This window comes from Acinonyx jubatus, chromosome A1, assembly GCF_027475565.1.
Source record: "Acinonyx jubatus isolate Ajub_Pintada_27869175 chromosome A1, VMU_Ajub_asm_v1.0, whole genome shotgun sequence".
Taxonomy (NCBI): Eukaryota; Metazoa; Chordata; class Mammalia; order Carnivora; family Felidae; genus Acinonyx; species Acinonyx jubatus.
In genome coordinates, this window is record NC_069380.1 from 173,969,782 (window position 1) to 173,997,502 (window position 27,721).

The 27,721-nt window shown below is 45.3% G+C and overlaps 1 protein-coding gene across 4 annotated transcripts; it reads right to left on the reverse strand.

The window, feature by feature from the left end:
* Positions 1 to 2,327: 2,327 nt before the first annotated feature.
* Positions 2,328 to 26,539, reverse strand: BNIP1 (BCL2 interacting protein 1). Of its 4 annotated transcripts, XM_027034656.2 has the most exons (7): positions 26,121 to 26,533; positions 23,933 to 24,025; positions 20,390 to 20,481; positions 17,964 to 18,065; positions 17,088 to 17,206; positions 16,075 to 16,129; positions 13,585 to 13,764 (listed from the first exon to the last, which is right to left on the reverse strand). In XM_027034656.2, the coding sequence occupies exons 1-7, from the start codon at positions 26,202 to 26,204 to the stop codon at positions 13,731 to 13,733; spliced, it is 579 nt and encodes a 192-aa protein (XP_026890457.1). In that variant the 5' UTR covers positions 26,205 to 26,533; the 3' UTR covers positions 13,585 to 13,730. The 4 variants fall into 4 exon arrangements, with proteins under 4 accessions (XP_053082416.1, XP_026890445.1, XP_026890457.1 ...); XM_053226441.1 differs by lacking the exons at positions 13,585 to 13,764; positions 16,075 to 16,129 and adding an exon at positions 2,328 to 2,455 and having other exon boundaries at positions 26,121 to 26,539; XM_027034644.2 differs by lacking the exon at positions 16,075 to 16,129 and having other exon boundaries at positions 13,146 to 13,764; positions 26,121 to 26,452.
* Positions 26,540 to 27,721: the final 1,182 nt, after the last annotated feature.

Below are 27,721 nucleotides of genomic sequence, written 5' to 3' on the forward strand. Positions count from 1 at the left end.
TTCACAGGGTGCCTGGGTGGGTCAGTCCGGCTCTTGATCTCAGCTCGGGTCAGGGTCATGATTTCACAGTTTGTGAGATTGAGCCCCCAGTGGGGCTCTGTACTGACAGGGCAGAGCCTGCTTGGGATTCTCTCTCCCACTCTCTGCCCCTCCCCACTCATAAGTATGCCCACACATGTGCTCTCTCAAAATAAATAAACTTAAAAATATTATTTAAAAAAACAAAAAACAACAAATTTTGCTTTCATAAGTAGTTAAAAAAAACGTTTAGGAGCGCCTGGGTGGCGCAGTCGGTTAAGCGTCCGACTTCAGCCAGGTCACGATCTCGCGGTCTGTGAGTTCGAGCCCCAAGTCAGGCTCTGGGCTGATGGCTCAGAGCCTGGAGCCTGTTTCTGATTCTGTGTCTCCCTCTCTCTCTGCCCCTCCCCCGTTCATGCTCTGTCTCTCTCTGTCCCAAAAATAAATAAACGTTGAAAAAAAAAATTAAAAAAAAAAAAACGTTTAGAAAAATTTTTTTGCCGTATCTAAAAATTTACAATGGTGAAAACTATGTTTAAAGAACCTCTCTTTTCTTTCACTTGGCAATTATAATGTACGAACTTCTTGGGACTTTGAATCCGGTCACATTTATACTAAGTGTTTCTGTGGAAGTGAGGGCCTCATGACTAGTCAGAGGTAAAGACAAAGGAGGTGGGAAGGAGGTTGAGTTTCTGCCTTGGGCACTGGGGGCCCCCCAACAAAGGTGGGGAAGTTATGAGATGGTAATTGGGTTGTAACCCAAACAGGAAACACCACTGGGGTCGGTAAAGCTTTTGACACCCAGTTTCTTTATTCTTGGTCAGTGGTCAGATTTAAGCACTCATCCCTGTGGTCAAGTAGGGCTTGGTCTTGGGGCAGAAACTCGTCGTAAGCCAAGGGTGAGGCTTAACATCAATAAGGGCCAAATCCAAGACTTTGGGACAACGTTAATCCCAGCTCTGGGTTAAGACCAGTCCACAGTTAACTGAACAACTGGTGGTAAAAGTAAACCACGAGGCCTACGGGGCTTGGGCCTTCGCAGGGAGCAATCTGGATAAAAACTGTTATTCTTCAGGCCATGCTGATGTGGAGGGCCCTTGTTCGGAAGCCTCTTGGGAAGGAGGTTGGCCTGCCAGTTCCTTCCCTCTTAATTTCTCCCTCCTCTAATATGCAGGGGCTGTATGAGTAAGGACCCTTTCAGTTGCAAGTGACAGAACCCAAAGTAAAATAAGTTAATTTTTGGATGACCTACATAGGGAGACCAGAAATACAGCTGGTTTCAGGCATGGCTAGATCCTGGGGTCTTAAATTATGTCAGTAGGATGCTGTCTCTCTGTCCCTCTGACTCTCAGCTCTCTTCTTGAACAGGATCCCCCAAAGATAGTAACTCCAGGATCCTTTCCTATGAGTTTAGCAATCCCAGAAATCTTAGCAATCTCCAGAATTCTTTCTGGATAATTCCAGCAAATATCTGAGGACTGATGTTTGGTGGTCTGGCTTTGGTTATATGAGACAATCACTTAGCTAATCTGACCCTCACTGTCCAGGTCACATCTCCAACCCTGGCATCAAGGGTTGGGTGAGCTCCACCCTAACCATGTGGACTGAGAGTGAAGAAGGGTAGTTCCCCAAAGAAAAACTGGCAGGGGTGGGGTATTCCCAGATTAAGGGAAATAGATGTGGGAGAGGCAGACATAGCAGATGCCCACCACAGGGCATCTGCTTCTCAACGCTGAAGCTGAGGGAGACAGACATCCCTTTCCTGCCCAAAGGAAAAGAGTGTGGGTCCTTCCCCCAGACTATTCCCTACTACAACCTTAGGTATACCTACTTCCCCAGTCCCTAAGGAAAGGAGGGAAATACTCCTGGTTACCTGGGGAGCCCCCCCCAACCCCCTGGTTAAACTCCATTCTGTTTCTACAAGTTACATCACTGCAAGAACACTAGAGAAGAAAGCAATGTTATGTGTGTTAAATACACAAAGAAACACATTAACCTTGTGAGGGGATTCTTTTAAGTTAGAAGGATCTGGGTGAATTTTGGTTAGAAGATTGATAAAATTCTGGATCACTAATATTATCTGCTCAAAAGTACCTCTGCTATTTGCTTTTCAGTTTTTGGTTTAGAAAATGGTTAATTTGGTTTCAGTTGCCGCCACATTGCTCGTAGGCCCTGGGATTACACAACCACGTTTGTTCCTGAGAGTAGCTGATGGCAATACCTATACTTGCTGGATAAAGCGTTTGAAGTCAGCACGACGCTGAGGAACATGAGCAGCGCGACTGAAAGATGGAAGTAAATATTACCCCTGAAAGCTCACCTTCCTATGTAAATCCATTTTCCAGAAGGAAGATGTTTGCAATCTCTTTTCCAAGCTGGGGGCGAGTCAATGCCCTAGATGGGAGGAAGCTGAAGGCTCCAGGAAATGCTTTTCTACCTGGGAAAGACAAATGTTGAGGTTGCAAACCTTAGAATGGCTTGCCAAACAAGTTCACTGTGCCCGGCTTCCAACCTGCTCAGCACAGGAAACTCCAGAGGTCAGAAACCTACCATTCTGGGGGCGCCTGGGTTATTAGTTAAGTTTCTGACTCTTGGTTTCGGCTCAGGTCATGATCTCACAGTTTGTGAGTTCAAGCCCCAGGTCAGGCTCTGTGCTGACAGCACGGAGCCTGCTTGGAATTCTCTCTCCCTCTCTGTCCTTCCCTTGCTTGCTCTCTTTCTCTCTCAAAATAAATAAATAAACTTAAAAAAAAAAAAAAAAAGAAACCTACCATCCAAAAACCTGCAAACAACCTAAATGCCCAAAAATGGAGAGGGGTCAAATCATCAGGTTCATTCACTTACTCAGGAAATATTTATTTACATAATTTTACATATTATTTACATAATATGCCTATTACGTGCTGGGGATTATCTTGGCTAGTAGGGTTTTCAGGTAAATTTTTTTTTCTTCTTTAGACTTTGTTGCTTTTTTCCAAATTTTCGCAGATGAACCTGTACCACTTTTTACCATCAGATGAATCACTTCACCATCACAAGATGAACGTTCATCCAACGGGGACAAAATCAACCAAAGGAACCGATGTTGCGAGGGAAGCAGATCTGGCAGCACTTTCCAGGTAATAACTGCTGCCTAACAAATCGCCCCAGACACAGCGGCGGAAAACAACAGCATTCGCCCATTGTTATTTCCTCTCGGGGTTCCGGGGATCCGTGGGGTTCAGCCAGGTGTTTCCTCCTTGGGGCCTCTCACGCAGGTGCAGTGAGATGGTGGCTGGTGCCGGAGTCATTTCGAAGCCTTCGCCACGCACATGCCTGGCATCTGATGCTGGCTGTCAGCAGGGACCTCAGCTGGGCTGGAACACTAGCAATGGCCTCCCTGTTTGGCCTTGGCTTCTTCACAGCATGGTGGCTGGGTTCTAAGGGTGAGTGTCCCCAGAGAGCCAGATGGATGCTATGTTGCCTTATATTGCCACATCTGAGACGTGACACAGCCTCACTGCCACTGCAGTGTACTGTTAGAAGCACATCGTGACAGTCAGTCCATATTCAAGAGGTGAGGACTTAGACCATACCTCTTGATGAAAAGAATGTCAAGAAATTTGCAAACATCTTTTAAAGTGATTACACAGGGGTTTCCTGAACCAAAGTTCCCAGAACCTCTGCAATGTTCCAATACCACCAGCCATCCTACCCACCACCCCATGAGTCCCTGTCTTTTTCATCCCCTCAGCACCCCTAACCCCACCTTGAACCCTCATGAAAGAGAAACCAGAGACAGCAGATGTCTCCACGTGTGCACATACTCCCTCAAAGTGTTCTTAGAGCAGAACCTGAACCCCCTTCCCAAGGTGAACCCTCTCTTTTCACTTCCTCCGTGACCTTGCGTATGTTCCTTTCCATTCACCCTCATATTCTTGAAGTGTGCTAAGTTTCTTCACCTTAAATAAGCCCAGCCCTCAGAGCCTAGGGTAAGGAGACCATCCAGAAAGTTATTCCAATAAGCTAGGCAAAGCCCAATTGTGGCAGTAGGAAAAGGGAGAGACAAAGGAAATTTCACTTTGGTAAAGAATGGTCATGCCCTTGGAGGTGATAATATGGGGGCAAGCGAGGGAGTTTTTAAACATGACGGTGAGGCTTCCGGTGTCTGCGTTCCATGAATCCTTCCCTAGTATCTTTCTTCCTAGATGGGGGAAAGTTCTCTCCGTCTTCTTAAATGCCAGAGCAGCGAGTGGTCACGTGTCCTGCCAAGAAAAGGCTGAGGGGGTGAAGCCTTCCAGAGAAGAGCAGAGACGGGAGGCAGCAGGGGCAGAGTGCTTGGGCTCAGGACTTGTTCAGGACTCAGTCCCAGAGCTGTCCAGGCTCTGACAGCTCACCTTCACATCTGGAGGCACTCCACTGGGGTCCCAGGAAATCCACCCTCACCATTAAAACAATTTTTTATGTGCGGTAAAATACACATAACATAAAATTTATCATTTTAACTTTTTCAGTATATAATTCAGTGGCATTAAGCACATTCACACCATTGTATGACTATCGCCACCATCCATCTCCAGAACTTTTCCCAAATTGAATCCTCCTAAATTGAAACTCTGTCCCCATTAAACTGTAACTCCCTACTGTCCCTTCTCATTTTTCCCCCACCCCCACCCCACCCCGCCCACAGCCCCACCCTTCTACTTTGTTTCTATGAATTTCGGAAAGGTACCTCCTGTAAGTGAGATCATACAATATTTGTCCTCTCATGTCTGGCTTATTTCCCTTAGTATAATGTCTTCAAAGTATGTCATCCGCGTAGCACGTGGCAGAATTTCATTCCTTTTTAAGGCCTAGTAATATTCCATCGTATGTATTACCACATTTTGTTTATCCATTCCTCCGTCGGTGGGCCACTTGGGTTATTTCCACCTGTACGTTACCATGAATAATGCTGCTATGAACATGGTTGTGCAAGTCCATTATCCGGTTCGGATAAACAGACCGTGACGCACCCATATAATGGAATAGTACCCGACAACAAAAAGGAATGAACTATCGACACATTTGACAGCACAAATGAACTTCAAAATGTTATACTGAGGTAAAGAAGCCAATAGCCACACCCCCCACGTAGTATATATGATAGGATCCATTCATGTAACATGATGAAAAGTACAAACTAGTCTACCGTGATCGAAAGCAGATCAGCGGTCATCTGGACAAAGTGCGGGAGCAGTGGGGGGGCAGTGCCGGCCAACAGGTGACAAAGGGTCACGTGTTCGCTTTGGCAGCACCTGCGTTAAAGATTACAAAGGAAAAAAAAAATAATAAAGATTACAAAGGTCACCAGAACGCTTTTGGGGGTCATGGATATTACCTGGATTGTGGTGGTACACACATCAAAATGCAGCAAATGGTACAGTTTAATTATGTGTAGTTTATTATAAATTATATCATCATCAATTATTTTTAAAGTAAAAAAAAAAACGAACAGGCTATACCAGATGATCCTGTATTTGTTGAAGGTAGAAAAGAAGAAAGAAAAAAAGACATAGAACGCCCTCCCAAATGTTTTCAGCAATTCTCTCTAGATGGGTTTATAAATTCCTGTCTTTGGGAGGGGGAGTTTGCATGGGTTAAATATGTTTTCTAATTTCACTGCAATTAATATGTAATGCTTTCATAAAGGGGAATCCTCTGGCCCAAGTATGCTTCCTCCTACAAAGGAAGTAACCCCAACCTTCATAAAGCCTACTGCATGTGCACCACTGTGCTAGCAGAAAGGCAGCTGGAACCACCCCCTCCCATATTCGGTTCTGCTGTTGGTTAAAGAGGGGCTGACTCCCCCCCAATGTTGGGCACGTGACCCGGGCCTCTCCAATCAGGACATCCTGGCCTTCTCACCACAGGGACTAGTGCAGGGTCCCACCAAGGGATATTTAGGAACTCATAGGGGAAAGGCTCTTTCTTTAGGGATCCCAAGCTAAGTGGATGTAAGTCTAAAGCTGCCCATGGAGGAAGGGGGAGACTTGATACCTGGTCAGAATCCACTCAGAAGAAAGCCAAGTGGTGGGAAACAGAGAAGAGATGGAAGGAGACGAGTTCTTAACATTTTTGGTAGAGCACCTGGATCCAGCTGTGCCGAAAGCCACATACCATTACGTGAACCAGTCAATTCTTTCTTTTGCTTATGTGACTGTCCTGTTCCTGAACCCCTAGTGCCGACCTCAGGCTCAGCAGGTATCCTCACACAGGGATCTGCGAACCCTGCGCCCTCAAATCCTTCCATCTCTACCCTCTCCTTTACATCATTTTGGTTGCTGGGTGGGATGTGTATTGAGGGGTCTCTGCCCCTACAACTTTGTTGGCCTCTCTTATGCCTACTGTTGGGAGAAGTCCAGAGACTCTTGAGCCCAGCTGTCTGGGTTTGAACCCTAGATTCACCAGTTACTAGCTGTGTGACCTTGGGTGTGTTTCTGGACCCTTTTGCATCTCAACTGCCTCAGCGGTAGTAACAACCAACTATGGGTAGAATTCCTGGGTTAAAGGAAGTAATGCACAGTGCCTGGCACTCAATACACTAACCTCATTTTGGATTTCATTATGATTGCTCCATTGTTAATTTTATTTTAACTACTATTTGCTGCTTCTAAGCTGTCTAAAGGGGTTGTCCCATTGTGCTCCCCAGGGCACACTTACCACCTCTGGGGTGACTATCTAGCTCCAGCTCTGTCTCTAACAGGCTGTGGGTTCCGCAAGGCAGGTGGAATCTTATGCTTCTATCCTTAGTGCCCAGCACAGAGTGTAGCTGAAGCACATACCAGTAGGACTCTGGAATGGACTGGGGGTGCAGTGGGTGGAGGTCATTCAGGGAGGCAGCCAGGAGCTTGCCCAGTCTAACAACGCACCTCCCCTTGGCCCTCGAATCCACTGGCTTGCGAACCTATTCAGAGGGTGGCAATGGCAGAGCCATCGCTTGCACACTAAAAACTCCTTTCTTAGAAACTAGAGCATTTCTGTCAGGAACCCTCTTGTTTTTCACACCAGTCAAGCTGTCAGGATTAAAACTGATTGACTGTTTCCTCATTTTCCAGACCATAGTTAACTTGCTACATTGTGGATTTTTATCCGGGAGCATTCTTTGCCAGTGAACGAGACTGTGGGGGGAGAAGAGCAAAGATTTAACATTAATAAAAAAACAGAACACTTTACACTGAGCTAATTCTTCTCACTTTTTTTTTTTTTTTTTTTTGACGTTTTGGGAAAGATGACCAATTTGCCACAGCCTGCTCTGTCCCACTTAGCTCCCTGCCATTTGAGAAACTCTACTACATCCTTGGGCCTGATTCCTTGCCTATCCCAGCATCCTCTTCGCCTAACCACCATTTACCCAAAATAAAGCCCCAAAGAGAAAGGGGAATGAGGTCATGCCACGAATGCAGTGGCCATTGGAGTGACAGTGTGAGAGGCACTATGTGAGGCACTGTGTGAGCTCTCAGGGGACTTTTGTCCTTCAATCTCCCAGCACCCCTAAGAGGTCAATGCTCTTGGCTGCCTCTGTGTTCCAGATGAGGAAATGACAAAGGGGCAATCCCTGCCCAGGGGCATATGGCCGGGAGGACTGCAATTTGATTCTGGGCTGGTGCACTGTAGCCCATTGAAAATGCAAGGTGACCAATACCATGGGCCCTTGGGGCTCTGCTGTTGAGGACTGGGGTGGGGGGGGGGGTTGGTGGGGTAGATAACACCCACCCCTCCTCTCCCCCCCACCCGCCTGCAGCCCTTCATTCCTGACAACTGCTGAGACTCCTGGCTGGTATCTCTTAGATTAGCCCCCAGCTATTTTTATGCTGCCCTTGTTTAGGGAAGAAACACAGCTTGGGCAAACCCTCAGGCAGGGCCCCAGAGGAGACCACCATTAGTCAAGGAAGAAAACTGAGCTTATTTTACATTTTACTATCTTTTTTTTAGACTACAGTTTTCCTTAGACAAATATCCAAATTGGGTCACCCTGCCAAATTGCCTTCGGCAGAGCGTTTCCAGCCATCTAAATTCGCCAACACAAGGTATCTGCCTTCCTTCAGAACAATATATTGACCTTTGAATGAAGTCTCCTCCCTTGGGCGGGTGGGAAGAGGTGTCAAGCAGATGGCCTTGGTGAAGGGAACAGGAAGCCTGGAAGGGGGGTGGGAGGTGTGTCCGGGAAGACTGGGAGGCTGGAGAAGAGCCTGGGAGAGAGAGGTCAGGGACGAGCTCCAGCGGAGTGGAGGAATGGAGAAGACAGAGGAACCTGGAGCTCACCTGAGAGTCTGTGGTGGAGAAATAACTTTGGAATTATTGACAGTGATTCTCCTGATGATTATTAAACCGTGGGGGACATGGAGGTCCTCACCTGTGAGAGAATATATAGAGGGAGGCGAGGGCAGAAGCTCTAAGCAGCACTTAAGGCTGAGTGGGAGATGAAGAAAAAAGAATGAACAGGAGTTCTCAGAGAACAAGAGGAACACCGGAAGTGTGGAGTCACAGAAGCAGGAGGTACTGGTCAACAACGGCTGAGGATGAGAGAAGGTGGAGGCAAACATCCTTCAGATGAACAGTCTGGAGGAGGCCTCAGCAAGGCTTGTTTTTGGGAGAGTGACAGGAGCGGAGGTCAGACTGGAGTGGGAGATGAGGAAATGGAGACTTGTCACAGAAGTTGGGTGGTAAAGGGGAGAGGACAGCAGTGGCTCAGGGGGATGGCATGCTCTTCCATGTCCTGTCCAGGGGAACACTCTCTCCCTCCACAGGTCCCCAGTGCACAGGCACCACCGTCATTCTGGGTTGTCCTTAAAGGCAGGGGGGCTACATTTTTGTGCAGTCCTCAAGTGCCTGGCACACAGCGGGAAACCGATAAATATCAGATGCTTTTTGATGATGATGGCAGCCACAATGAAAACGAGGAAGATGATGACGAAAAACACAGATCCTTGTATATCGGGAAGTCTTCTTGTTTGGGGGATTAAATGATGAACAGACTCCCTAAGAAGTCTAACCAGTACAAGTGCCTCCTCTGTCTCTGGGCATTCCTTCTCAGTCTTGTTTGCGGGTTCCTCTTTTTTTGTAGTTGTTACTTCTCTGTCTATACTCAAATCTCTGGGTGGTCTCATCCAACCTCATGGCTTTAAATCCCATCTACGTGCCTCTTCCAAATTACCCAGCTAGCCCTGACTGCTCTCCCAAACCCCATGCACACATAGCTACGTGTGTATCTGACGTCTTGACTAGAGGGTCTAATAGATCATCTCAAGCCCAATGGGTCTAAAACCCAACTCCTGATCTTTTCCTCCTTTTGTTACTTAGGCCAAGAATTTCATAGTTTTGGGACACCTGGCTGGCTGACTTGGTAGAGCACACGACTCTTGATCTCAGGTTTGTGAGTTTGAGCCCCATGCTGGGTACACAGATTTCTTAAAAATAAAAAGAAATTAAAAAAAAAAAAGAATTTCATAGTTTTTTGCTTTCATTCCTTCAAGAAATCTTATCCTGTTGGTTCTATCTTCAAAATATATCCAGAATATGATTAGTTCTCACCGCCTCTCCTGCTCAGCCAGGTACAAGCCACCATCATCTGCCACCTGGACATCTGCGATCGTCCGTCCCCCCAGCTGGCCTCCTGACGCTGCACTTGTCTCGTTCACTTTGTTATCAACACGTAAGTCATGTTAAGTCACTCCCCTGCTCCACTGGCTCCTCATGTCCCTCGGAGTACAAGGACAGTCATTCTTTTTTTTATTTAAAAAAAAATTTTTTTTTAACGTTTATTTATTTTTGAGACAGAGAGAGACAGAGCATGAACAGGGGAGGGTCAGAGAGAGAGGGAGACACAGAATCTGAAACGGGCTCCAGGCTCTGAGCTGTCAGCCCAGAGCCCAACGCGGGGCTCGAACTCACGGACCGCGATATCATGACCTGAGCCGAAGTCGGCCGCTCAACTGACTGAGCCACCCAGGCGCCCCACAAGGACAGTCATTCTGATGACCTATAAGGCTTTTCATGATTTTGTCCCCCAGCATCTCCGATTTCCTGTTACTTTTCTAGGACTCCTCACACCCTGCTCTAGCCATACTAGCTTCCCTGCTATTCTCCAAAACATCAGTCATGTTCCAGTTCTGTACCCAGTTCTGATGTGTGTGTTTCTTCCCCACACCAACAAGCGATTCTCTGACACCAGCTGGGTATCCTAGAATTCAACTCAATTCTGACACTATCTGCTGGACACAGCATCAGATCCCACAGGTTAAGGGCTCAGTCCCACAAAACTTCCCCCCCAACCCCCACTTCAGCTGCCCACCACAAGTCCAGGCTGTCACCTGTGCTTCTGACCAACAGGCTGTAGATGGGAGGTTCCCATGAACACCTATCTCCTCCTCGGGTTTGCTTAATTTACTAGAGAGGTTCCCAGAAACGAAAGAAACATTTTGCTTACTAGATGACCAGTTTATTAAGAAAGGGTAGAACAGCCAGATGGAAGAGACGCATAGGGCAAGGCACGAGGAAAGGATGCAGAGCTTCCATGCCCTAAGTGTGCCACCCTCCCTCAATCTCCACGTGTTCACCAACCCAGAAGATCTCTGAACACAGTCCTCCTGGGTTTCGTGGAGGCTTCATTCGACAGTCATGATCGATTAAATGATGGCCCACTGGTGACTGAACTTAATTTCCAACCCCTCTCCTCTCCTCCGAGGTCCACTGGCAACCAGCCCTGTCTTTAGTGCTTTCCAAAAGTCGCCTCATACACATAACAAAAGAAACCTTTATGGCTCTCACTGCAGGAAAGTCCAAGGGTTTTAGGAGCTCTGTGCCCCTGACTGGGGACACCAAATATATATATATGTGTGTGTGTGTGTGTGTGTGTGTGTGTATATGTACACATACATACATACATACACACATACACACACACACACACACACACACACCACTATCAATCACAGTATCGCAGGTGCTCCCACCATAGGCCTTTGCTCCAGCCGCAACTGGTCCCTGTGCCGGAGCTCATCTCCCCCAGCAGTCCGCATGGCTAAGGGGTCTCCCTCCCCAACAAGCCTTTGTTCAGACCTCACCTCCTCAGTGAGGCCAGCTCTGACCACCCTACTTAATACTGCAAACCTATCCCCACACCTACATTCCTGTCTCCATTAGCAGGCTTCCCTCTTTCCTAGACCACTTATTGTCTAACAGAATGAATGGCTTATTTGTTTATCATCTGCCTGCCCTCTCTCACATATTGTAAGTTCCACAACAACAGGGAATCTTTGTTTTATTCACTGCCTATACCTAGCACAGTGCCTGGTACAAAGTACATGCTCAGTAAATACTTGGAATGAACGACCTCTTGACAGCTGCTCTATACTTTTAATTCTTTGACTGTCACCTAAGCAAACTGTAGAACACAAGCTGGCCTTACTTTTCACAGTGAAAATGAAAATCATCTATGAAACATCTTCTAAAAACTATAAACTTTGTACATTTGTATGTTTGTTTGTTTTTAAAGTCTGGTACGTGGAAAAAAAAATCCGCAAGAGCATTCCGTATGGACTGATGAAGCCATACACACAGCAAGACCACAGAGCAAATGTGAACACTGCCCCCTCACGGTTGAACATGGAGATGGTTGCTCTCTGTCCAGCCAGCCCACTAGGGGATCACTTTGAATCCCGGTGGCTGAATGGGGTTCCAAGATACAATGCTATTGGTGACATTTCAAATTCAACCTAGCAAGTTACAGAAGAATAAAGTCAAAGGGAGATTTTTTAAGGAGTACAGCACCCACACATTCCCATATTGGAAGGAGGATGTTGACAATTAGTGGGAAGTGGTAAAGAAAAATGTTAAGACAAGAAAATCCTAAATTGATAACATCCATCTGCTGCACTTACAGCTGGAATCTGAGTGGGAATTTCCCATCTGTGCTTTATTCTCAGCTTTAATTTGACTATAAATAAGACACATGCATGCACAATTTGCAGTGAGTGCCTTCTGAGGCCAGAAATCGTTTAAGTATGATATATGTATATATAGAAGTGTGTACACACACACACACACACACACGCACACACTTTAACTTAGAACCTACTCATTAAACTAGTCAGTCTGAGGTGTGCAGCCAATCTCTTAAGTACTTGGTCCCATGAAGATCTGGCAGTTCATAACTGAAGCCAAAGCCTTAACTGTTGACATCCTCTGCTCAAACAGATCTAAACAGAACTTGTGATGCCCAGGCCAGCTTTCACCGAAGCCCCTGTTTGCTGCAGGAAACCTCAGGGTCCAGAGCCCTGGAGGTGGCCCCACTTGGGAAGCCCACTGCTCAGTCAGAAGCTGCACTTGTTACTTCACATTCTTGTTGGAGTCTCATGTTGACTAAACAAATGTCTATGTGGACTATCACCCCCATGTTACAGGTGGGGAAACTGAGGCTTAGTGACATAAGATATCTTGCCCATAGTCACATGGTCCTTTAGTTAAACAGCCAAGACTCAAAACCAAGGCTCAAAGTCCATGTTCTTTTCACTTTCCCCTCTGCCTCCATGTTATACATCACAGGGCCTCTGGGGCTATAAATAGTGGGGAGGCTGGGATTTCATGTGTGAGGCCAGCCAGGCCTATAGCACAAGGACACGAACATCTCCCAGCCTGAGCCCTGGGATCCCCCAGGCCTCGACAGAACTCAGGCCCAGACAGGACTCCGCTTATCACTAGCCTCCCTCTCATCGTTATATTTAGCTCTGCACCTCAAAGAGAAAGACATGCGCCAGCCCCCAAGACGCTGCACACCGAGAGGCCAGGCCCACCACTGTACACAGAAAGAAAAGGCTGTTTGCCTCAGCCTTTTCAGATGGGTCAGCCACCTCCGGTGGGGGCTTTTTGTAACTTACTTTTTTGGAGCCTATGAGATCTTGTTCTCCTTGCTCCCTGAGGGAGGAACCACAGCTGCTTTACCAATCTATTTGTAACAGTCGGCAGGGTCTGTAATACACTGCATATGACTGCTGCCTAATAATCCTTTGTTGGGAGAACAAATAAATGAGCTAAGTTCATGTCCTAGAAATCTGGACACCAAAAGCAGGACACAAATTCCCAGAAGGATACCTTATAATCCAAATGCATTTCATTCTATTAAATATAGTCAAGTTTATTCAAGAAATGGACGTGAGTTTTCCTTATCCTCCTTCCCCCCCACTTTTGTCTTCCTTCTACCAGATCTGGCACTAAGGCCACAGCAGGAGAAGGAGAGAAAGGAGGATCAAAGCCTGAAGGCTGGCCTCTGAATGCCCCATGTGACAGCCATAAGGACTGTTGCGATGGCTCGTGGAGTCCCTGTGTTCCTGTAGGTGTCTCAATGACACCTTGCTCTGCTCGCCCTTTGCAAGCCAGCCACCTGCAGGAACCTGGGGAACTCTGTGCCTCCATCCAACCCGTAGAACAACTGGAGCAGACCGTGGAGGCATGGACTGGTTTACCAGAGCTTGGTAGCATGGCCAGATCTTGACACCGGACTTTAAAGGGCAAAAGCTGGTAATTCCCTATCTTACAAAAATGGAAAGAGCCGCTTTTTTATAATATAGAGGACCGTAGCGAGGAAAAGGGCCAGGGCAAGGAAAATGAGAAGTTTGTCCGTCAGCTCTCGGCGATTATATTTTGTGATAAGCTTCCGTCCCAACTGGATGGTGCCTGACATGGACTTAAACTCTTCATTTGCATCCAGGATAGTCCGGGAAGAATTGGCTGAAACAAAAGAGGGAGGAAGCCTGACTCAGAGACTGTAGAGCACCAAAACCAAAGACTTTGCTCTGCTGGCTGGGTTACCACTAAATAACACTGCACTCTATAGCAAGTTCCCTTGAGCCAGAAGCAAAGATGTGAGCAGAGACAATCCAGAGGAGCAAAGAATAAGGGTACTACAAGGAAAGCACTTCTCTAGGTCTCATCCAGCTTAGAGCAATGTGGCTTTATATACAATGTCACGGGGCCATAACTAGGTGTTCTCCAACATGAACATCACCAGGGAAAAAAGCAGAAGCGAGTTCCTTTCCTGACCACCAACTTCAGTTTTCTGAAGCAGGGAGGTGTTGAGAACCACCAGTCCCAAAACGAACTTGGGTGACTGTGGCCAGGCAATGTACAGTACGGGGGCAGAAGCTGGGAGTCACCAAGACTGTCCAAGGTGCACCCCGCCCGCACCCCTGACAGTCAGATCTGCTCTTTGTGGGATTACAAGAAGTTGGGCTGGGCCTTGCCACAAGCCCTCACACACACATACCAGTCCTTCAGTCCTGAGACACTGCTGTAGCTTTAAAGATGACGCACCTGCGCTCTGGCCACTGTATGAAATCTAAGGGGAGGTACATGTCCCTGAAGGCTCATTGTATCCAGGAGTCAAATTTACTTCTGAGTATGGGTATCTGGGCCTGACACTTGAGTATACGCGGCAAGATTCTCCCACAAAGCCTAGCAAGGCATCATCAAAACATCCACAGAATAAAATATGCTGTTAAAGTGAGGTGTGAAAGAGCGTATGTGAAAATTTCCACTTATGGAAGAGAGAGGAGTATAAACAGTATTTAATCTGCTTGTGCTAGACATGCTTGGAAGACCTCAGGAGGATGTAAAAGAAAGTGGTAACAGTGGTTGCCCTTGGGGAGTAGACCTGGTGTCTACGAGGCAGCCCAACACGGCAGCCCCTGGACGTATGCAGCACATGAGCATGTGAAATGTGGCTAAACCAAATTGAGACGTCCCTAAGTGTCAAACATACACGATTTCAAAGACTTAGCATGAAAAAAAAAAAAAAAAGAAGGTAAAGTATCAACAATTTTTCATATTAATTGCAGAGTGAAATGGTAATATTTTATATGTAATGGGTTAAATACATTCAAAGGTTTCTTTTTACCTTTTTAATGTGCCTACTGGAAAATTTAAAGTTACATATGTGGCTCACATTGTGTTTCTGTTGGACAGTGCTGGCCTAGAGGTTCCTCCTTAATCATGTAATATATGTTACCTTCTCACAAAATTAAAAGTTAATAAGTAAGTAAAAGAAATTACCAGAGGAAACAGAGAAGCATTTATATACAGGCAAATGAGGGGTGAAAATAAACACTCAGATATCAAAAATCCCTCTTGGTCCTCTTTCTCTATGCCTGCTGCCATTCCAAAAACCTAAGTAAGAGCTTGTTCAGAAAAAAAGCTAGTAGGCCTTTCTTTTTAAAAATCATAGAGGATTTTAAAGCATTGCCAAAGTAGACAGAATAGTATCACGAAATGCCCTGTGCCCATCACCCATACCCTAAACTGCTAACTCCCTGGCACTCTTGTCCCCACACTACTACCCCACTCAATTTCAGCAAATTCCATTATATCCCTAATATGCTTTAAACAAAACAAAACAAAACAAAAAACAAAACAAAACTGTAGTCCTAACAGGCTTTTAAATCAAGCTGACTTTCTGAGCTACAAGGAAAGGATTAACAATTGCATTCTTTTGGGGCATCTGGGTGGCTCAGTCGGTTAAGCATCTGACTTCGGTTCAAGTAATGATCTTGTAGTCCGTGAGTTCATGTCCCACACTGGGCTCTGTGCTGACAGCTCAGAGCCCAGAGCCTGCCTCAGATTCTGTGTCTCCCTCTCTCTCTGCCCCTCCCCAACTCGCTCTCGAGCATGTACTTTCTCTCTCAAAAATAAATACATTAAAAAAAAAAATTAAAAGTATTGGATTCTTTTTTCTTCAACAGCTTCTCTCCTGGTAGGAAAGAATGGGCTCCAAGAACAGCCCTGAAAACCCCAGAGGCCATCGGCATCTCTGTACCCTTCTCACCATTTAACTACATTATCTGTTTCCGGTATGTGCATGCGCAGTCCGTCACCTGCATCAAAGCAGAAAAGCCCTCAACTAACAAGGCCAGGCGGCCCCCCCTTTGGCATGTTCTCCAAGGCCTCTACCAAGGCTTGAGCCCCACCCCCAGCACACATGTAGAGGAGGTGACCGGCTGGTTCTGAGCCTAAATGCCCAGATACGTTTCAAACAGAGGGACTGACCTTGGGGACAAGCTGCTTGCTTTCCTTGTGCTTTTCTGCCTGTTTGAAGAGTGCACTGAAAAAAAAAAGTGGCTCCAAATGACAGATACTGTTTAGGGGTGATAACGGTATCGTGCTCTGGTTTTGTTTGTTTTTTGTTTCACGAGCCTCTTATCTTTCAGAGAGACACACTGAGATATTTATAGATGATGTCTGTGATTTGCTTCAAAATAATCCAGATGAGGGCACGGAAGGGTGGAGCCGAAACAAGACTGGCCATGAGCAGACAGCTGCTGAAGCTGGGGGAACGGGTCCGTTGGACCTCTGCACCATGCTCTCTACTGTCTCTTTGTGAAATCTGCCAAAAGTGTTTCAAAGTGTAAACTCTCCTCTTCTGTTTTCCTGTATGGAAGACCCTGAAGAGGGCCAATTCTCTTCTGCATTACAAGAGAGGCACTATGGGAAAGCTGCTGGGAGAGAACCAGATGCTCCAGCAGCTTCTTCTATGGCCTTTGACTGTATCTTTTAAAAGCAGTTCACAGTGAAAATAACACTGGGGGGTATAATTGTAAGCCGAGGACCTAGCAGCCTCGTCGGCAGCCGATACACTAAACATCTCCCTAGGCAGTGATTCCCAAGCCTGCCTGGCCACATGGGTCCACAGAATGCCAGATAAAAAAATACAGACTCCCAGGCCCCTCCCCCGGCCCTGCTGGGACCCACTCTCTCCAGAAGAAGGCCTGGAGATCTCTGCCTTTCACATGAGACCCTGGAAGTGCTTCTGCTGGGGAAACATTTTATCAGTGGTGTGCAGATCTTCTAGTACAACCATGAAAACCAAAAAGAGAAGTAAGAGCAACACATCCCACTCTGGGCAAGACCACGCTGTCGAAGAAGTGAGAAGCCACCCATGTCAGCAAGCTTCGGGACTAGGGTGGGGGGCAGAGGTGGAAGAGCCTGGTGGCAGGTGCCAAGGCAAAGGCTCTGGAGCTGGTGTCTCTGGGAGAAGCTTCTAACTCCAGGTCTGGCTTTACCTAGCGTCTGCATGGCTTCCTCGCTCTGCTGAACCTGCTGGGACATCATCCTGCTGATCCCCATGAGGCTCTCCGTAATGGAACTGGACGTCTGGGCCAGGCTCTCTTTGGTGGTTTTCCTAAAAATCCAGAGTGGGAGGAGGAATGTCAACAAAAGCCTGACTGCGAGAAAACCCCGTTTTCAAATGAGATCCCATTTTTTTATTTATCAAGATACCATATATACTTAAATATCAATAATCGCAGTCAATGCCACCAAGGATGTGCTGAAGACTGCTACCCTTCTGTGAGAGCAATTCGGCAACAGGTATCAGGACCCTTAGAAATGTTCGTGCCTTTTGCCCAATAATCTCATCCCTGGGAATCTCTCCAAAGGAAATATCCAAAATGCGGACAAAGCCTTATGTCCTAAGACGTGCCCTTGTGTATTATTTATAATACTGACAAACTAGAAATGTAAACACATGCGAACAGGGGATTAGTTAATACAAGAGAATACTACGGACTCTTAAAACTTCGTTTAAAGAGTTTTCTAAAACAACAAGCAAGTCTTTGTGTTATACAATGTGAAGACGAGCAAGATACTAAATTTTATATATAGTACGATTTTTGACTTTGTAAAAAAAATAATGGGAGGAGACAATACATCACAACATTTGTAACACGATTACAGCTTATTCTCATTTTATAATTAATATTTTTCTTTATCAGTTTATTACAAGTAAGCATATATTTCTTTCATACTTTAAAAAATACTACTTATATAATAAAATTAAGTACCAGTTTTACATTGAAAACAAGAAGGGGCTGCCTACAGTGGGTTTTGCACCTGGTCAATTCCATTATCAGGGCCCAGAAAGACAAAAAGAAAGATACCTTTGCCTTAAGAGGTCTCCTCCCTGGAGAAGTTCTGCTTTCTCTAGATTGTCGATAGCAATTTTGCAAGTGAGATTAGCCTTCCTCCATGAGGTCTGATTGCTGGAATCAGAAGGGTCTCGCATGAGTTTCTGTCAGTCAGATCAAGTCACCGCAAGTGAGTGATGGGGAAGGCCTGGCCCACAGAGCCCATCTCCACCTCCCGACATTTCTCCCTCTTGGCTGCCCCAGCAGCTGCCCCAGCTAAGGCTCCAACACCTCTGGTTTGGACCCTGGAGGCTGCCTGCAAGATGTTCCCCTACTGCCCTACTGCCCATAGCTGTCCCTTTCCTTCCAGGGCAGCCAGAGGGAGCAGTTTGGCCATGGCACTTCTGTGTTTACAGCCAGCAATGGTTTCAGAGTTCAAATCCACCTTGGACATACAAGGCCCTGTTCTGTCAAGTCACATCTATAACACTTCAAGGCTCTGTGTTGTGTACTGGTTAGTTCCATTCCTTGAGAACCATGTCTCACTCATCTTTGGATCACCAGTAATTAGAACAACAGTTTCTGGCCCATTAGCCAATTAATATGTGTTATAAAAAGTAGAAAAATCATAGAAAGACCGTTTTCCCCATTATTTCTTTTCCAAGCTTTGTTTAAATTCCAGTTAACATACAGTGTAATATTAGTTTCAGGTGAACAATATAGTGATTCAGCACTTAGGGTTTGCTCGATATTTCTTTAAGATGTGCTGTCTTTTACACACCCAGACCGATCATGAACAATACAAACACAATGTATTAGCAGAGCCCAGTTTGACATGATTTATTTACATTCTTTACCTGATCCCCCTTGTGAGAGACAACTCAAATTTGGTGAACAGCTCCCTGGGGTTAGCAGTGTAACCTTTGTTGATGGACTATAAAAATGTTAATTGGGCCCCTCAGAGAATCAAACTCAAGCACTGGAACTCTTAGGCAGCTGGATCACGTCAGTTTTGCTAACCCCTGAGATATTTACAAAGTCAAGCACGGGGCACATGAACTGAGAGGGTGTTTTTCTAATAGCACCTCTGTGCTTAAAACATTAAAACAAGTTCTCTGTCACCTGAACAGCACCTGCTATGCCATTTCACACCTGATATTTAAAAAGAATCAATTACATTTTCAAACTGTGGGCAAGGGAGCTCTGCTCGACCCTGTGACACAGAGATGAGTGAGCCATAGTGGCCGCCCTCAAGCGGCTCACATTTCTTGGGGAGAAAGACAAGCAAACAAAGGATTTGTTGGCTGGTGTGATAAGCACAATAACGCGGGCAAGCACAACTGCTGTCTCAACACGGCTTGCCAAAGTATTCATTTACTGCTTGCTCTCCCTACCTGTAACTCCACATCATGGATGGCCATTCTCAGACCCGTGCTGAGCCTGTTTCACCTCGTGTAATTTACTATACTTTATACAAGGGTCCTCTTTACTCAGTGTTTACAACCTGGGCATCCTTGGTGGCCAAGGGAAGCAAATGCCATCATGACACAGTGATACTACTGAGCCAAGCACTTAAACACCGGTCACCACGCACACATCCCTCCCTGCTTACACTAGTCTCTACCACGCCCACATCTTTGTCAGACAGTCTTCTCCTGATTGCTGGGTATTATAAACATAGCTGCTCTCAGCAAGGATAATGCTGGATCATCACCCAAATCAGAAGCAAAACCACAGACAAATACAGATCTGGCAGAGTTAGAGCAATTACAAGGAGGAAGAGAACACCTAGGAGGGCGATGACCAGCAGGGGCTTCAAGAGAATGACCTGGCTACCAGAGGACTGGGACAGATGATGGAGCCCTCTGATATTTTTGCAACAATAATCCTCTGTATGATATGGTACCAAGATCAAATGTGAAGGGACAGGTACGGTTTCATGCCATCAGACAATTTTGTTGGACAGTCCCCCAACTCAATACCAAGAAAGAGCACATACCTCAGTAATATAATTAAAGGTTAGCACATGAGTTATAACGATCATCTCCAAGTTATTTAACATAACATCACCTTAGTTACATCTTTTTGGTTTCATTTTTTAAGATAAGGTCCCATTTAAAACTTTCTAAATTTTGTTTCATCTTAAGTAGGTTCATTTTCAGCGGGCTTTTTCTGGTATCAATTATCCTTAAAGAAAAAGGACCTTGTATTACATGAGCAACCATTTTTTGGGTTTGTGTTAAAAATATAAAATATAGCATATGGTTAAATGCGCTTTTGTAAACTATACACAATTCGACCTACCAATAGCCCCTACCTGCCCCTGCTTTGAGAATTACTCATCTAGAGAGGACGGTCTGTGTATAAATGACACGTTTAAATCATGAAGCCAGGTTTATTAGGCAAAGCTCTGCACAAGCCTCCCACAGAGCAAGTGACCCAGCACAGGCCCCACCTACCTGAGCATCTGCTTCTTGTGATTCTCCACTTCCTGGAGCAGAACCTGCTTCTCTGACTCTTTGTCTTGCTCTTTAGCTGACTGCTCAAGCTCCTTTGGGGAAAACAGCTCTATGTTAAAATGATTTTAAAAGCCAATATAAAAACCAAAGAGCACTTCTCTTTCTAGGGAGGTTATATGATAGCACTTAAAAACGCTCCTAAAAGAGAACACTCAGGAATGCCAGGTGACCTATAACAAACATCCTTCTAAATATAGAGCTGAGTTTGCAAGAAAGTTAAGGACAATCCCCAGGGCCCCAAGGTGAGAAGGAAACTAAGAGCCAGAGATGTCAGACTGTGAGTGAGGCACAACTGCCCTGGGATAGGACATTTACTCCTGTAGTCCGGGCCATGACTGGAATCAAAAGCGGGGGAAAAATTACTAAATAGGAGCCCCTTGGTCCCACTTTGAGATACATGCAAACATCAAACTGCTATATGTGTCTAAATGTTCATTCTCCATCTCTGTACCTATTTCATAATATACTGGTAGCAAACAGTTTGAAGATTTTAAAGCCTATATATGGACAGCCAAACAAAGTGTTGAGCTATCTGAGGCAGGGAGCCACAAATCCAAGACCTACAAAGGGATATCCCTCCAGTGAAAAGGTGAACTAGGAAAACGTCTGTCAACCAGCACGAGAGACAGCATGGAAGCTTGTCCCTTTTTCTGCCCTGGGCTCTGGCTAGGATACAAAATATATCCTGAGACTTTAAAAGCATGGAGCCACCCTCAAGCTGATCTGGAGTAACAATTCCTCCTCTCTGAACGGTTTGGGAATCTTCACGAGGAGAAATGAACATACAAAGTGCTTCCAGACTTACGACCCCAGGAGACATAGCAAAAGCAAATCCAAAAACCTCTGAAAAGACCTGCTGCCTTCAGTCCAGGTTGAACAAAAGTCCCACAGATAAGGTCAGCTGAAGAGGACTGCTCACAACCCAGAATCACCAAACGCCAGGAGACAAACGGTCCACCTCAGTGAGGGGCAGTGGACACAACAACTGGCAGTCTGAGACCCCCCAAGAACTTCACATGATGGAAGTAGCAGACAGACTCTAATGAAAGATGTCATTACACCTCAAGAATCAAGCCATGTTCTTTGTTTACAGATTAAAACAAGTTCCAGTTCCAATCAAGCTCCTGATGCTAAAAACATCAACATATTAGTGCATTTATATACGCATTTATTTATTTATATACTCATTTATGTGTTAATTTGCACAAGCTGGTCAGGAACACACATCTGTATCCACCATTTCACTAGCTCAGAGATAACTTCCAATTAATGGTCCCAGATATGGCTGAGTCAGAGAAAAAAAAGAACATAAAGGAATGCAAGTTTTGCAAATGTAGTCAGTAAATTACTCGCTTAATTATTTACTTAAAATCTAGATTCCCAGGCACCTGGGTGGCTCAGTTGGTTAAGTGTCCAACTTCACCTCAGGTCATGATCTCACAGTTCATGAGTTCAAGCCCCATGTCGGGCTCTGTGCTGACAACTCAGAGCGTGGAGCCTGCTTCTGATTCTGTCTCTCTCTCTCTCTGCCTCTCCCCTGCTCACACTCTGTCTCCCTTTCTCAAAAATAAACATTATTTTTTTTAAATAAATAAACATTAAAAAAAAATCTAGATTCCCTACCAGAATGTGAACTCCAGGAAGGCAGGATTTTATCTAGTGTTCATTATATATATTCCTTGTGCCTGGCACATTATTAGGCACCAAATCACTGAATGGAAGAATGGATGCATGGGAAGAAGGGAGGGAGGAAGGAAAGAAGGAAGAAATGTATAGTTTCCTCATAAAAGGGAGTTCTGTCATAGAGAACCAAATAGTTGTGGAAGAAAAGAAAGGGGTAAAATAGTTCTCAAATTCCAGTCTGAGAACCACATACACAAAGACATTCACACAAGTATTTACACATAGTCAGTCGATGCCCAGCTGAGGCATATGTTGAGGATATGAGGCCAGTTTCCCAGTACTACACAATCTTGTTGCAAATGCACAAAGTAGTCATTCATAAAGAGCTAAAAACATCAAATAGAAATCTTGTATATATTTCCTGGTATAAAGGTTCAGGAAATGCAGATAAAACTGGGATGGGGTTATTCATTCACTGACCATGGGCTTATTAAGTCTTTACTAGGTGCCAGGATATTCTGGTGCTCGAGGAGGTGATTATGGGAGAGAGGGACATAATAAATATGTAAATTTATCAGTGAAGTAATTTCAATTAGTGAAGGAAATAAACACTGAGCAAACAGAAAGAACATGAAAATACTTAAGGTGGTGGGTGTGGCTGCAGAGTTGAAATCATGAGAGTCGAAGAAAGGTCTTTCAGGGAATGCATTAGCTTTAAAAAGCAAAATAAACGAAAAAGCAGAGAAGTAGTCCAAATAAAATGCCCTTTGATACAGAACTGGCTAGAAAACTAGGACTATAAAAAAAGAACGAGGGAGCACTCTAATACTGATATGGAAAGATTTCCAAAAGATATTGTTAAGTTTTAAAAAGTGGTGTTTTAGTATGCTACCTTTTATATGAGAAACTGGAAATAAGAAAATATATTTGGCTTTTTTTAGTATTTGAGTAGATACACCATGAAAAGATACCTAAGTAACAAATGTGGTTACCTGTGTGGAGGAGAGGAACAGAGAATAATAACACTCATACATGGGACTTTCCACTGAGTGTCCATATTCACCCATGGGCATACATACATAGAATGTATACACATACATGAGAAAGTAACAGCCTTTCAAAAATAAAAATTCAATTATAAATCAGTGCTACAGACGGAGGCAAAAAAAGATCAGCGAGGTTCAGTGACCTTGCTAAAATTCTAAAGTGAACTCTTAAGGCAGAAAGTACTTATTTTCAAAACTGCCCTTGAAAATCCCTTAGGAAAGCAATACACAGGGCCCAGACATACTATTTCTCAGGTCCAAATGGCCACTTTTGCTACCAGCTTTGAAATAGACTATCCTCTGTTAAGCAACAAGAGTTGTTGGCTGGCCTGTGGGGCCAGGTCACAGGAAAAGCACAGATCTGTAAACTCCAGTACCACAAAGTGAGACCAAGGGCCCCAGGACCCACCCAGCGACGGGCAGGCCCATGTACTCATCTTATTCTCTCTAGGGCACAGCAGCACAAACAGGCTATGCAAACAGGTACTTCTCGCTCCACTGGTTTTGAGATTGCACATATGCCATAGTTGGATTCAGGAGTGTTATATGTGCATATGATGTGATTGGAGACCTCAGAAACAGGGAGGAAGAGGCTGGGCAAAGAGCAGCAGGAAACAAACAAACAAAAAAAACACCTCAAGAGACAGTAGCAACGCATTCAAAAGTTCTTCACTTTTACCTTGAGAGCAAGTTAGTACAGTTACCCTCACTGTCTAAATGTCTACTGAAGAAACCGGACAGCGCTCAGGCGGCTCCCGGATGGAGCCCCCTCATTGTGACACATTCTCCACATCTTACTTCTGCAGCTACTCACCTGTATTCTGTGCCGCAGTTGCTGAAACTTCTCTTTCACTTTAGTATTCAGTTCAGTAAGTGCACTTAATGGTCCTGAACAATCCCGAATATCCTAGGAGACATTGAAAAGGTGAGAGGGACTTTCTCAAGGCAATGAAGTGAAATGATACCATCTGTACAGTGAGAAGACTGGCTCAGACCACAACTAAGGCTGGCCTACTGCCTGTTAATTCATCCTGATCTTTGCTGTTTACCTCAGCAACACAAGCAAAAACATTATCATTTACATTTCTCTCCTATTTCTGTAATTCTGAGCAGGTAATACAAAAGTATGAAAAGAAACACAGCTGTCCTGACTTATTAGTTCCTGATTTCAACAAAACACCACAGGATCAGTATAAAAGGCTTAAAGCAGCTTGTATGTCCAACAAGAACGGACATCCAGAAGTGACACTATAACTTTAGAACTTTCCAACTTGAAAATCAAGATCAACTCCTGGCATCATATGACAAGATTAACTTCACCCTGATTTTACAAACCATCTATTATATATAAATCACGGTGTTTACAGACATGTTCAAGGGAGATCTAGAATTGGTTTCTGGGCATCCAAAAGCCCTGGGGTCAGGTTTTAGAGCAGGTTCTGGAGCCAGAGTATGCAGATGCTGTAGCAATTTCTTAGCTGTGTAACAAAAAGTCATTGAGTTCTCTGTGCCTCAGTTTCCTCACCACATTACCTACCACATAAACCATATATGTATGTAAAGCACTTTGCAGGGGAGTTGGAACACAGTAAGAGTGCAGTACATCTATGTATAATCAATCTTTCTCATTTGCAATCATGAGAACCCAAACACGGACAGTACAAAAGGGGCTTACCCAACTTAGATTATGTGAAAATGTTTTATTTGTATGAATCCTACGCTTATTTTTCCAGAGTCAGCCCAGAAGTACTGCAGTGTGTATGGAGAAGAAGTGAAGTTGAAGAAGTTTAAATGTTTGCATCAAGTTTCCTCACTTGTTCTCTGACTTATTAAACCCCACTTCTTGCACCATGATAAAGCACTAATTTGGTTTATCCTGCATCGGGTTTCCATGGGGAATCAGACTTTCCTTCAGTTTTTGCCACAGTTACTTGCAAACTCTGAGTCTACATCTAATGTTTATTAAAAAAAAAATTTTTTTTTTTAACGTTTATTTATTTTTGAAGACAGAGAGAGCATGAACGGGGGAGGGTCAGAGAGAGGGAGACACAGAATCTGAAACAGGCTCCAGGCTCTGAAGCTGTCAGCACAGAGCCCGACGCGAGGCTCGAACTCACTGATCGCGAGATCATGACCTGAGCTGAAGTCGGCCGCTTAACCGACTGAGCCACCCAGGCGCCCCTACATCTAATGTTTAATAGCATCTGTTGGAAATGGAAATGACTTGCCTGAAACCAAGGTTTAAAACTCTTGGTTTCTTTTTGCTAAGTTCAAGGGATCATTTCTACATTCCTAACTCTTGCCTGTGCCAATTGGTTCATCGCTCTGCTGCCTTCTACCTTAAATAGCTTAAGGCAAAACACCTCAATTACGCCATCAGTTAAAGAAAGTTGTAGAGACTCCCTAAGCCCCTTCTCTAGGCTGACTTTCCTCGTCAGGGTCGCAGTTTTGCCCCAGGCCTTGGCATTTTACCTGATTTCCTCATTTACAGAGTCACAACTACGGCCAAGGTTACGTTCATTTCACCTGGTGCCTCCCGTGTCAGGCGGCCTTTGGTGTCACCGGGCACCAGACCCAGAGGAGCAGGTCAGGAGTGGGCGGGGCCAATGGCTCTCAGGACGCCACCAACTGCTGGGGAGGGCGGTGTCAGAAGGCGGGGCCACCCAAGGTGACAGGTATGTTGTCTGGCGGTCCGGGTCGAGAAGTGTGAGTGGGAGGGACCAGTGGGGGTCACAAAGGGTAAGCTTGGTCAGGATGGGGGAGCATGAGAGTGTCCAGAAGAGGGCAAGGCAACCGCAACTGGATAGAGGATCAAGGCCAATGGTCGAGGAGATGGACCAAAGGGGGAGGGAGGGAGCAGCCGGCCCTGGGACGGGGCCAACGACCTCGGAGACTTGACCAAGCGGGGAAAGCTTGGGAGTGAGACCGCCGAGCTTACAGGAGGCCAGAGGAGCCTGGGTTTAGGGCTGCTGGGGTCCGACACGGGTCCCGGGAATTAGTACCTGGATAAGCGCCTTCACCTCCAGGTCAAATTTGACAATCTCTTGGTTACAGATACGGACGTGGACATCCTGGGGAGCCGCCATGTTGAGGACGCCGACTACGGGCGGCGGCGGTGCCCAAATTTAACCGCGTTTCAGCATCGCCTTCTTTCCGCTCCAGGTCTTGCAGCAGCGCCCCCTAGAGACCGGCTTGAGGCGAGCGAGCGTGGCGGCGATGAGTCCTGGGGAGTATCCCTGAAAACGCGGAGGGAGTCGGCTCTCCCCTTGGTGTGGTCCTAAGAAAAGGAAGAAGAGAAGGAGTATCAAGGGCGTTTTAACACTGACCTCTCCACATCTTCTATCTAAGAGCCTTTCTAATCACTACATATTTTTTGGATTAAGGTGGGGGCGGGGGGAGAAGACTGGAAGGAAAGTATCACTTGGGATTCTCTAGAGGGTGGAATTAACAATTTTTTATATTTCTTTAAACTTTCTTGTATTTTTCATATGTTCTACGGTGAATATAAATTGTGGAATAAATGCAAAAATGATAAATGTTATTAATACTTTTAATGTATGGGATTCAAGGCAGTTCTCTTAGAGCACCTCCTGTTGGTCCAAGGGTTCTAAAATCACAACTGATCAAGCCACCTCCCAGCTTACACCTCTTCTGTGGCTCCTGGCAGTTCCCTTTTGTGTACAGTTGGATTTATTAAATCTACCTCGCTGGAGTAGTTTTGATGGAAATAATTAAGAGCAGACTCTCAGAAAATGGTGGCTCTTCGTTTTATTTTTATTACTAAATTGTCCAAGTTTCTTAGCTGGTCTTCAAGGCCATCGGCCACCACATCTCATCCCACTCCTGGATTCCTCAGGCTCTTTTTAGATCTGTAGCTTTGGAATGTGCTGTTCCCTCTTCTCAGAATGCGTTTCCCCTTTTGCTCCCACCCTGCGTACTTTGGTTCACATCAGCAAGCATGAATTAGGAAGACCTGAATGCCTAGTTTAATCCTCTCAACCACACTTGAAATAGTTATACCCCAGTTTTACAGACTGGCAGATGGACTAAGAGTAGGTCAAAAGTGAAACAAAACTGAACATCCTGCCCCAAGGCTACCCAAGTTGAGAGTGGCAGAGCCTTAACTGAGAGCCACATCTTCCCTCAAAACTCAACACATGGCTTGCCCATCTGTGTTACTCCAGTGCTCCACGCACCTTCCCTTAAGGGAAGCTTGGGAGTCAACCCTGCTTGAATCCTGCTGGACAACCCACTTCACATCTCTGTGCCTCAGAAACTTGAGGCTAACTGGTGATAATCACAGGGATGGCTGGAGCATTAAATGAGGTAATACATGAAAAGCACCAAGCACCGTGTAGTAAATGCAGCATATGTTTAAAAGCTCAAGGTGCATTAGCTGCTATTACATTGCTGACATTTTTGGAGTACTCCCTATGTGCCAGGCACTTTGTACAAAGTTCTTAATGTGTTTCATCTAACAATTCTCACAACAACCCTACGAGGTAGAATTGTCTGCATTTTACACATGAAGAAACAGGCACAGGATGATTTGCCCAGGGCAAATGGAAGTGCTAGATGAAAGGATATGTGCATTTTAAAATTT

Bases quoted from the DNA above. Each gene is read 5' to 3' on its own strand.
- BNIP1 (XM_053226434.1), bottom strand. From the start codon at position 26,204: ATGGCGGCTCCCCAGGATGTCCACGTCCGTATCTGTAACCAAGAGATT. The intron at 24,026-26,120 runs GTACTAATTCCC...AATGTCTCCTAG, and splicing joins AGGTGAAGGCGCTTATCCAG to GATATTCGGGATTGTTCAGG. The intron at 17,207-17,963 runs GTATCTTTCTTT...CTGGATTTTTAG, and splicing joins GGAGACCTCTTAAGGCAAAG to GAAAACCACCAAAGAGAGCC.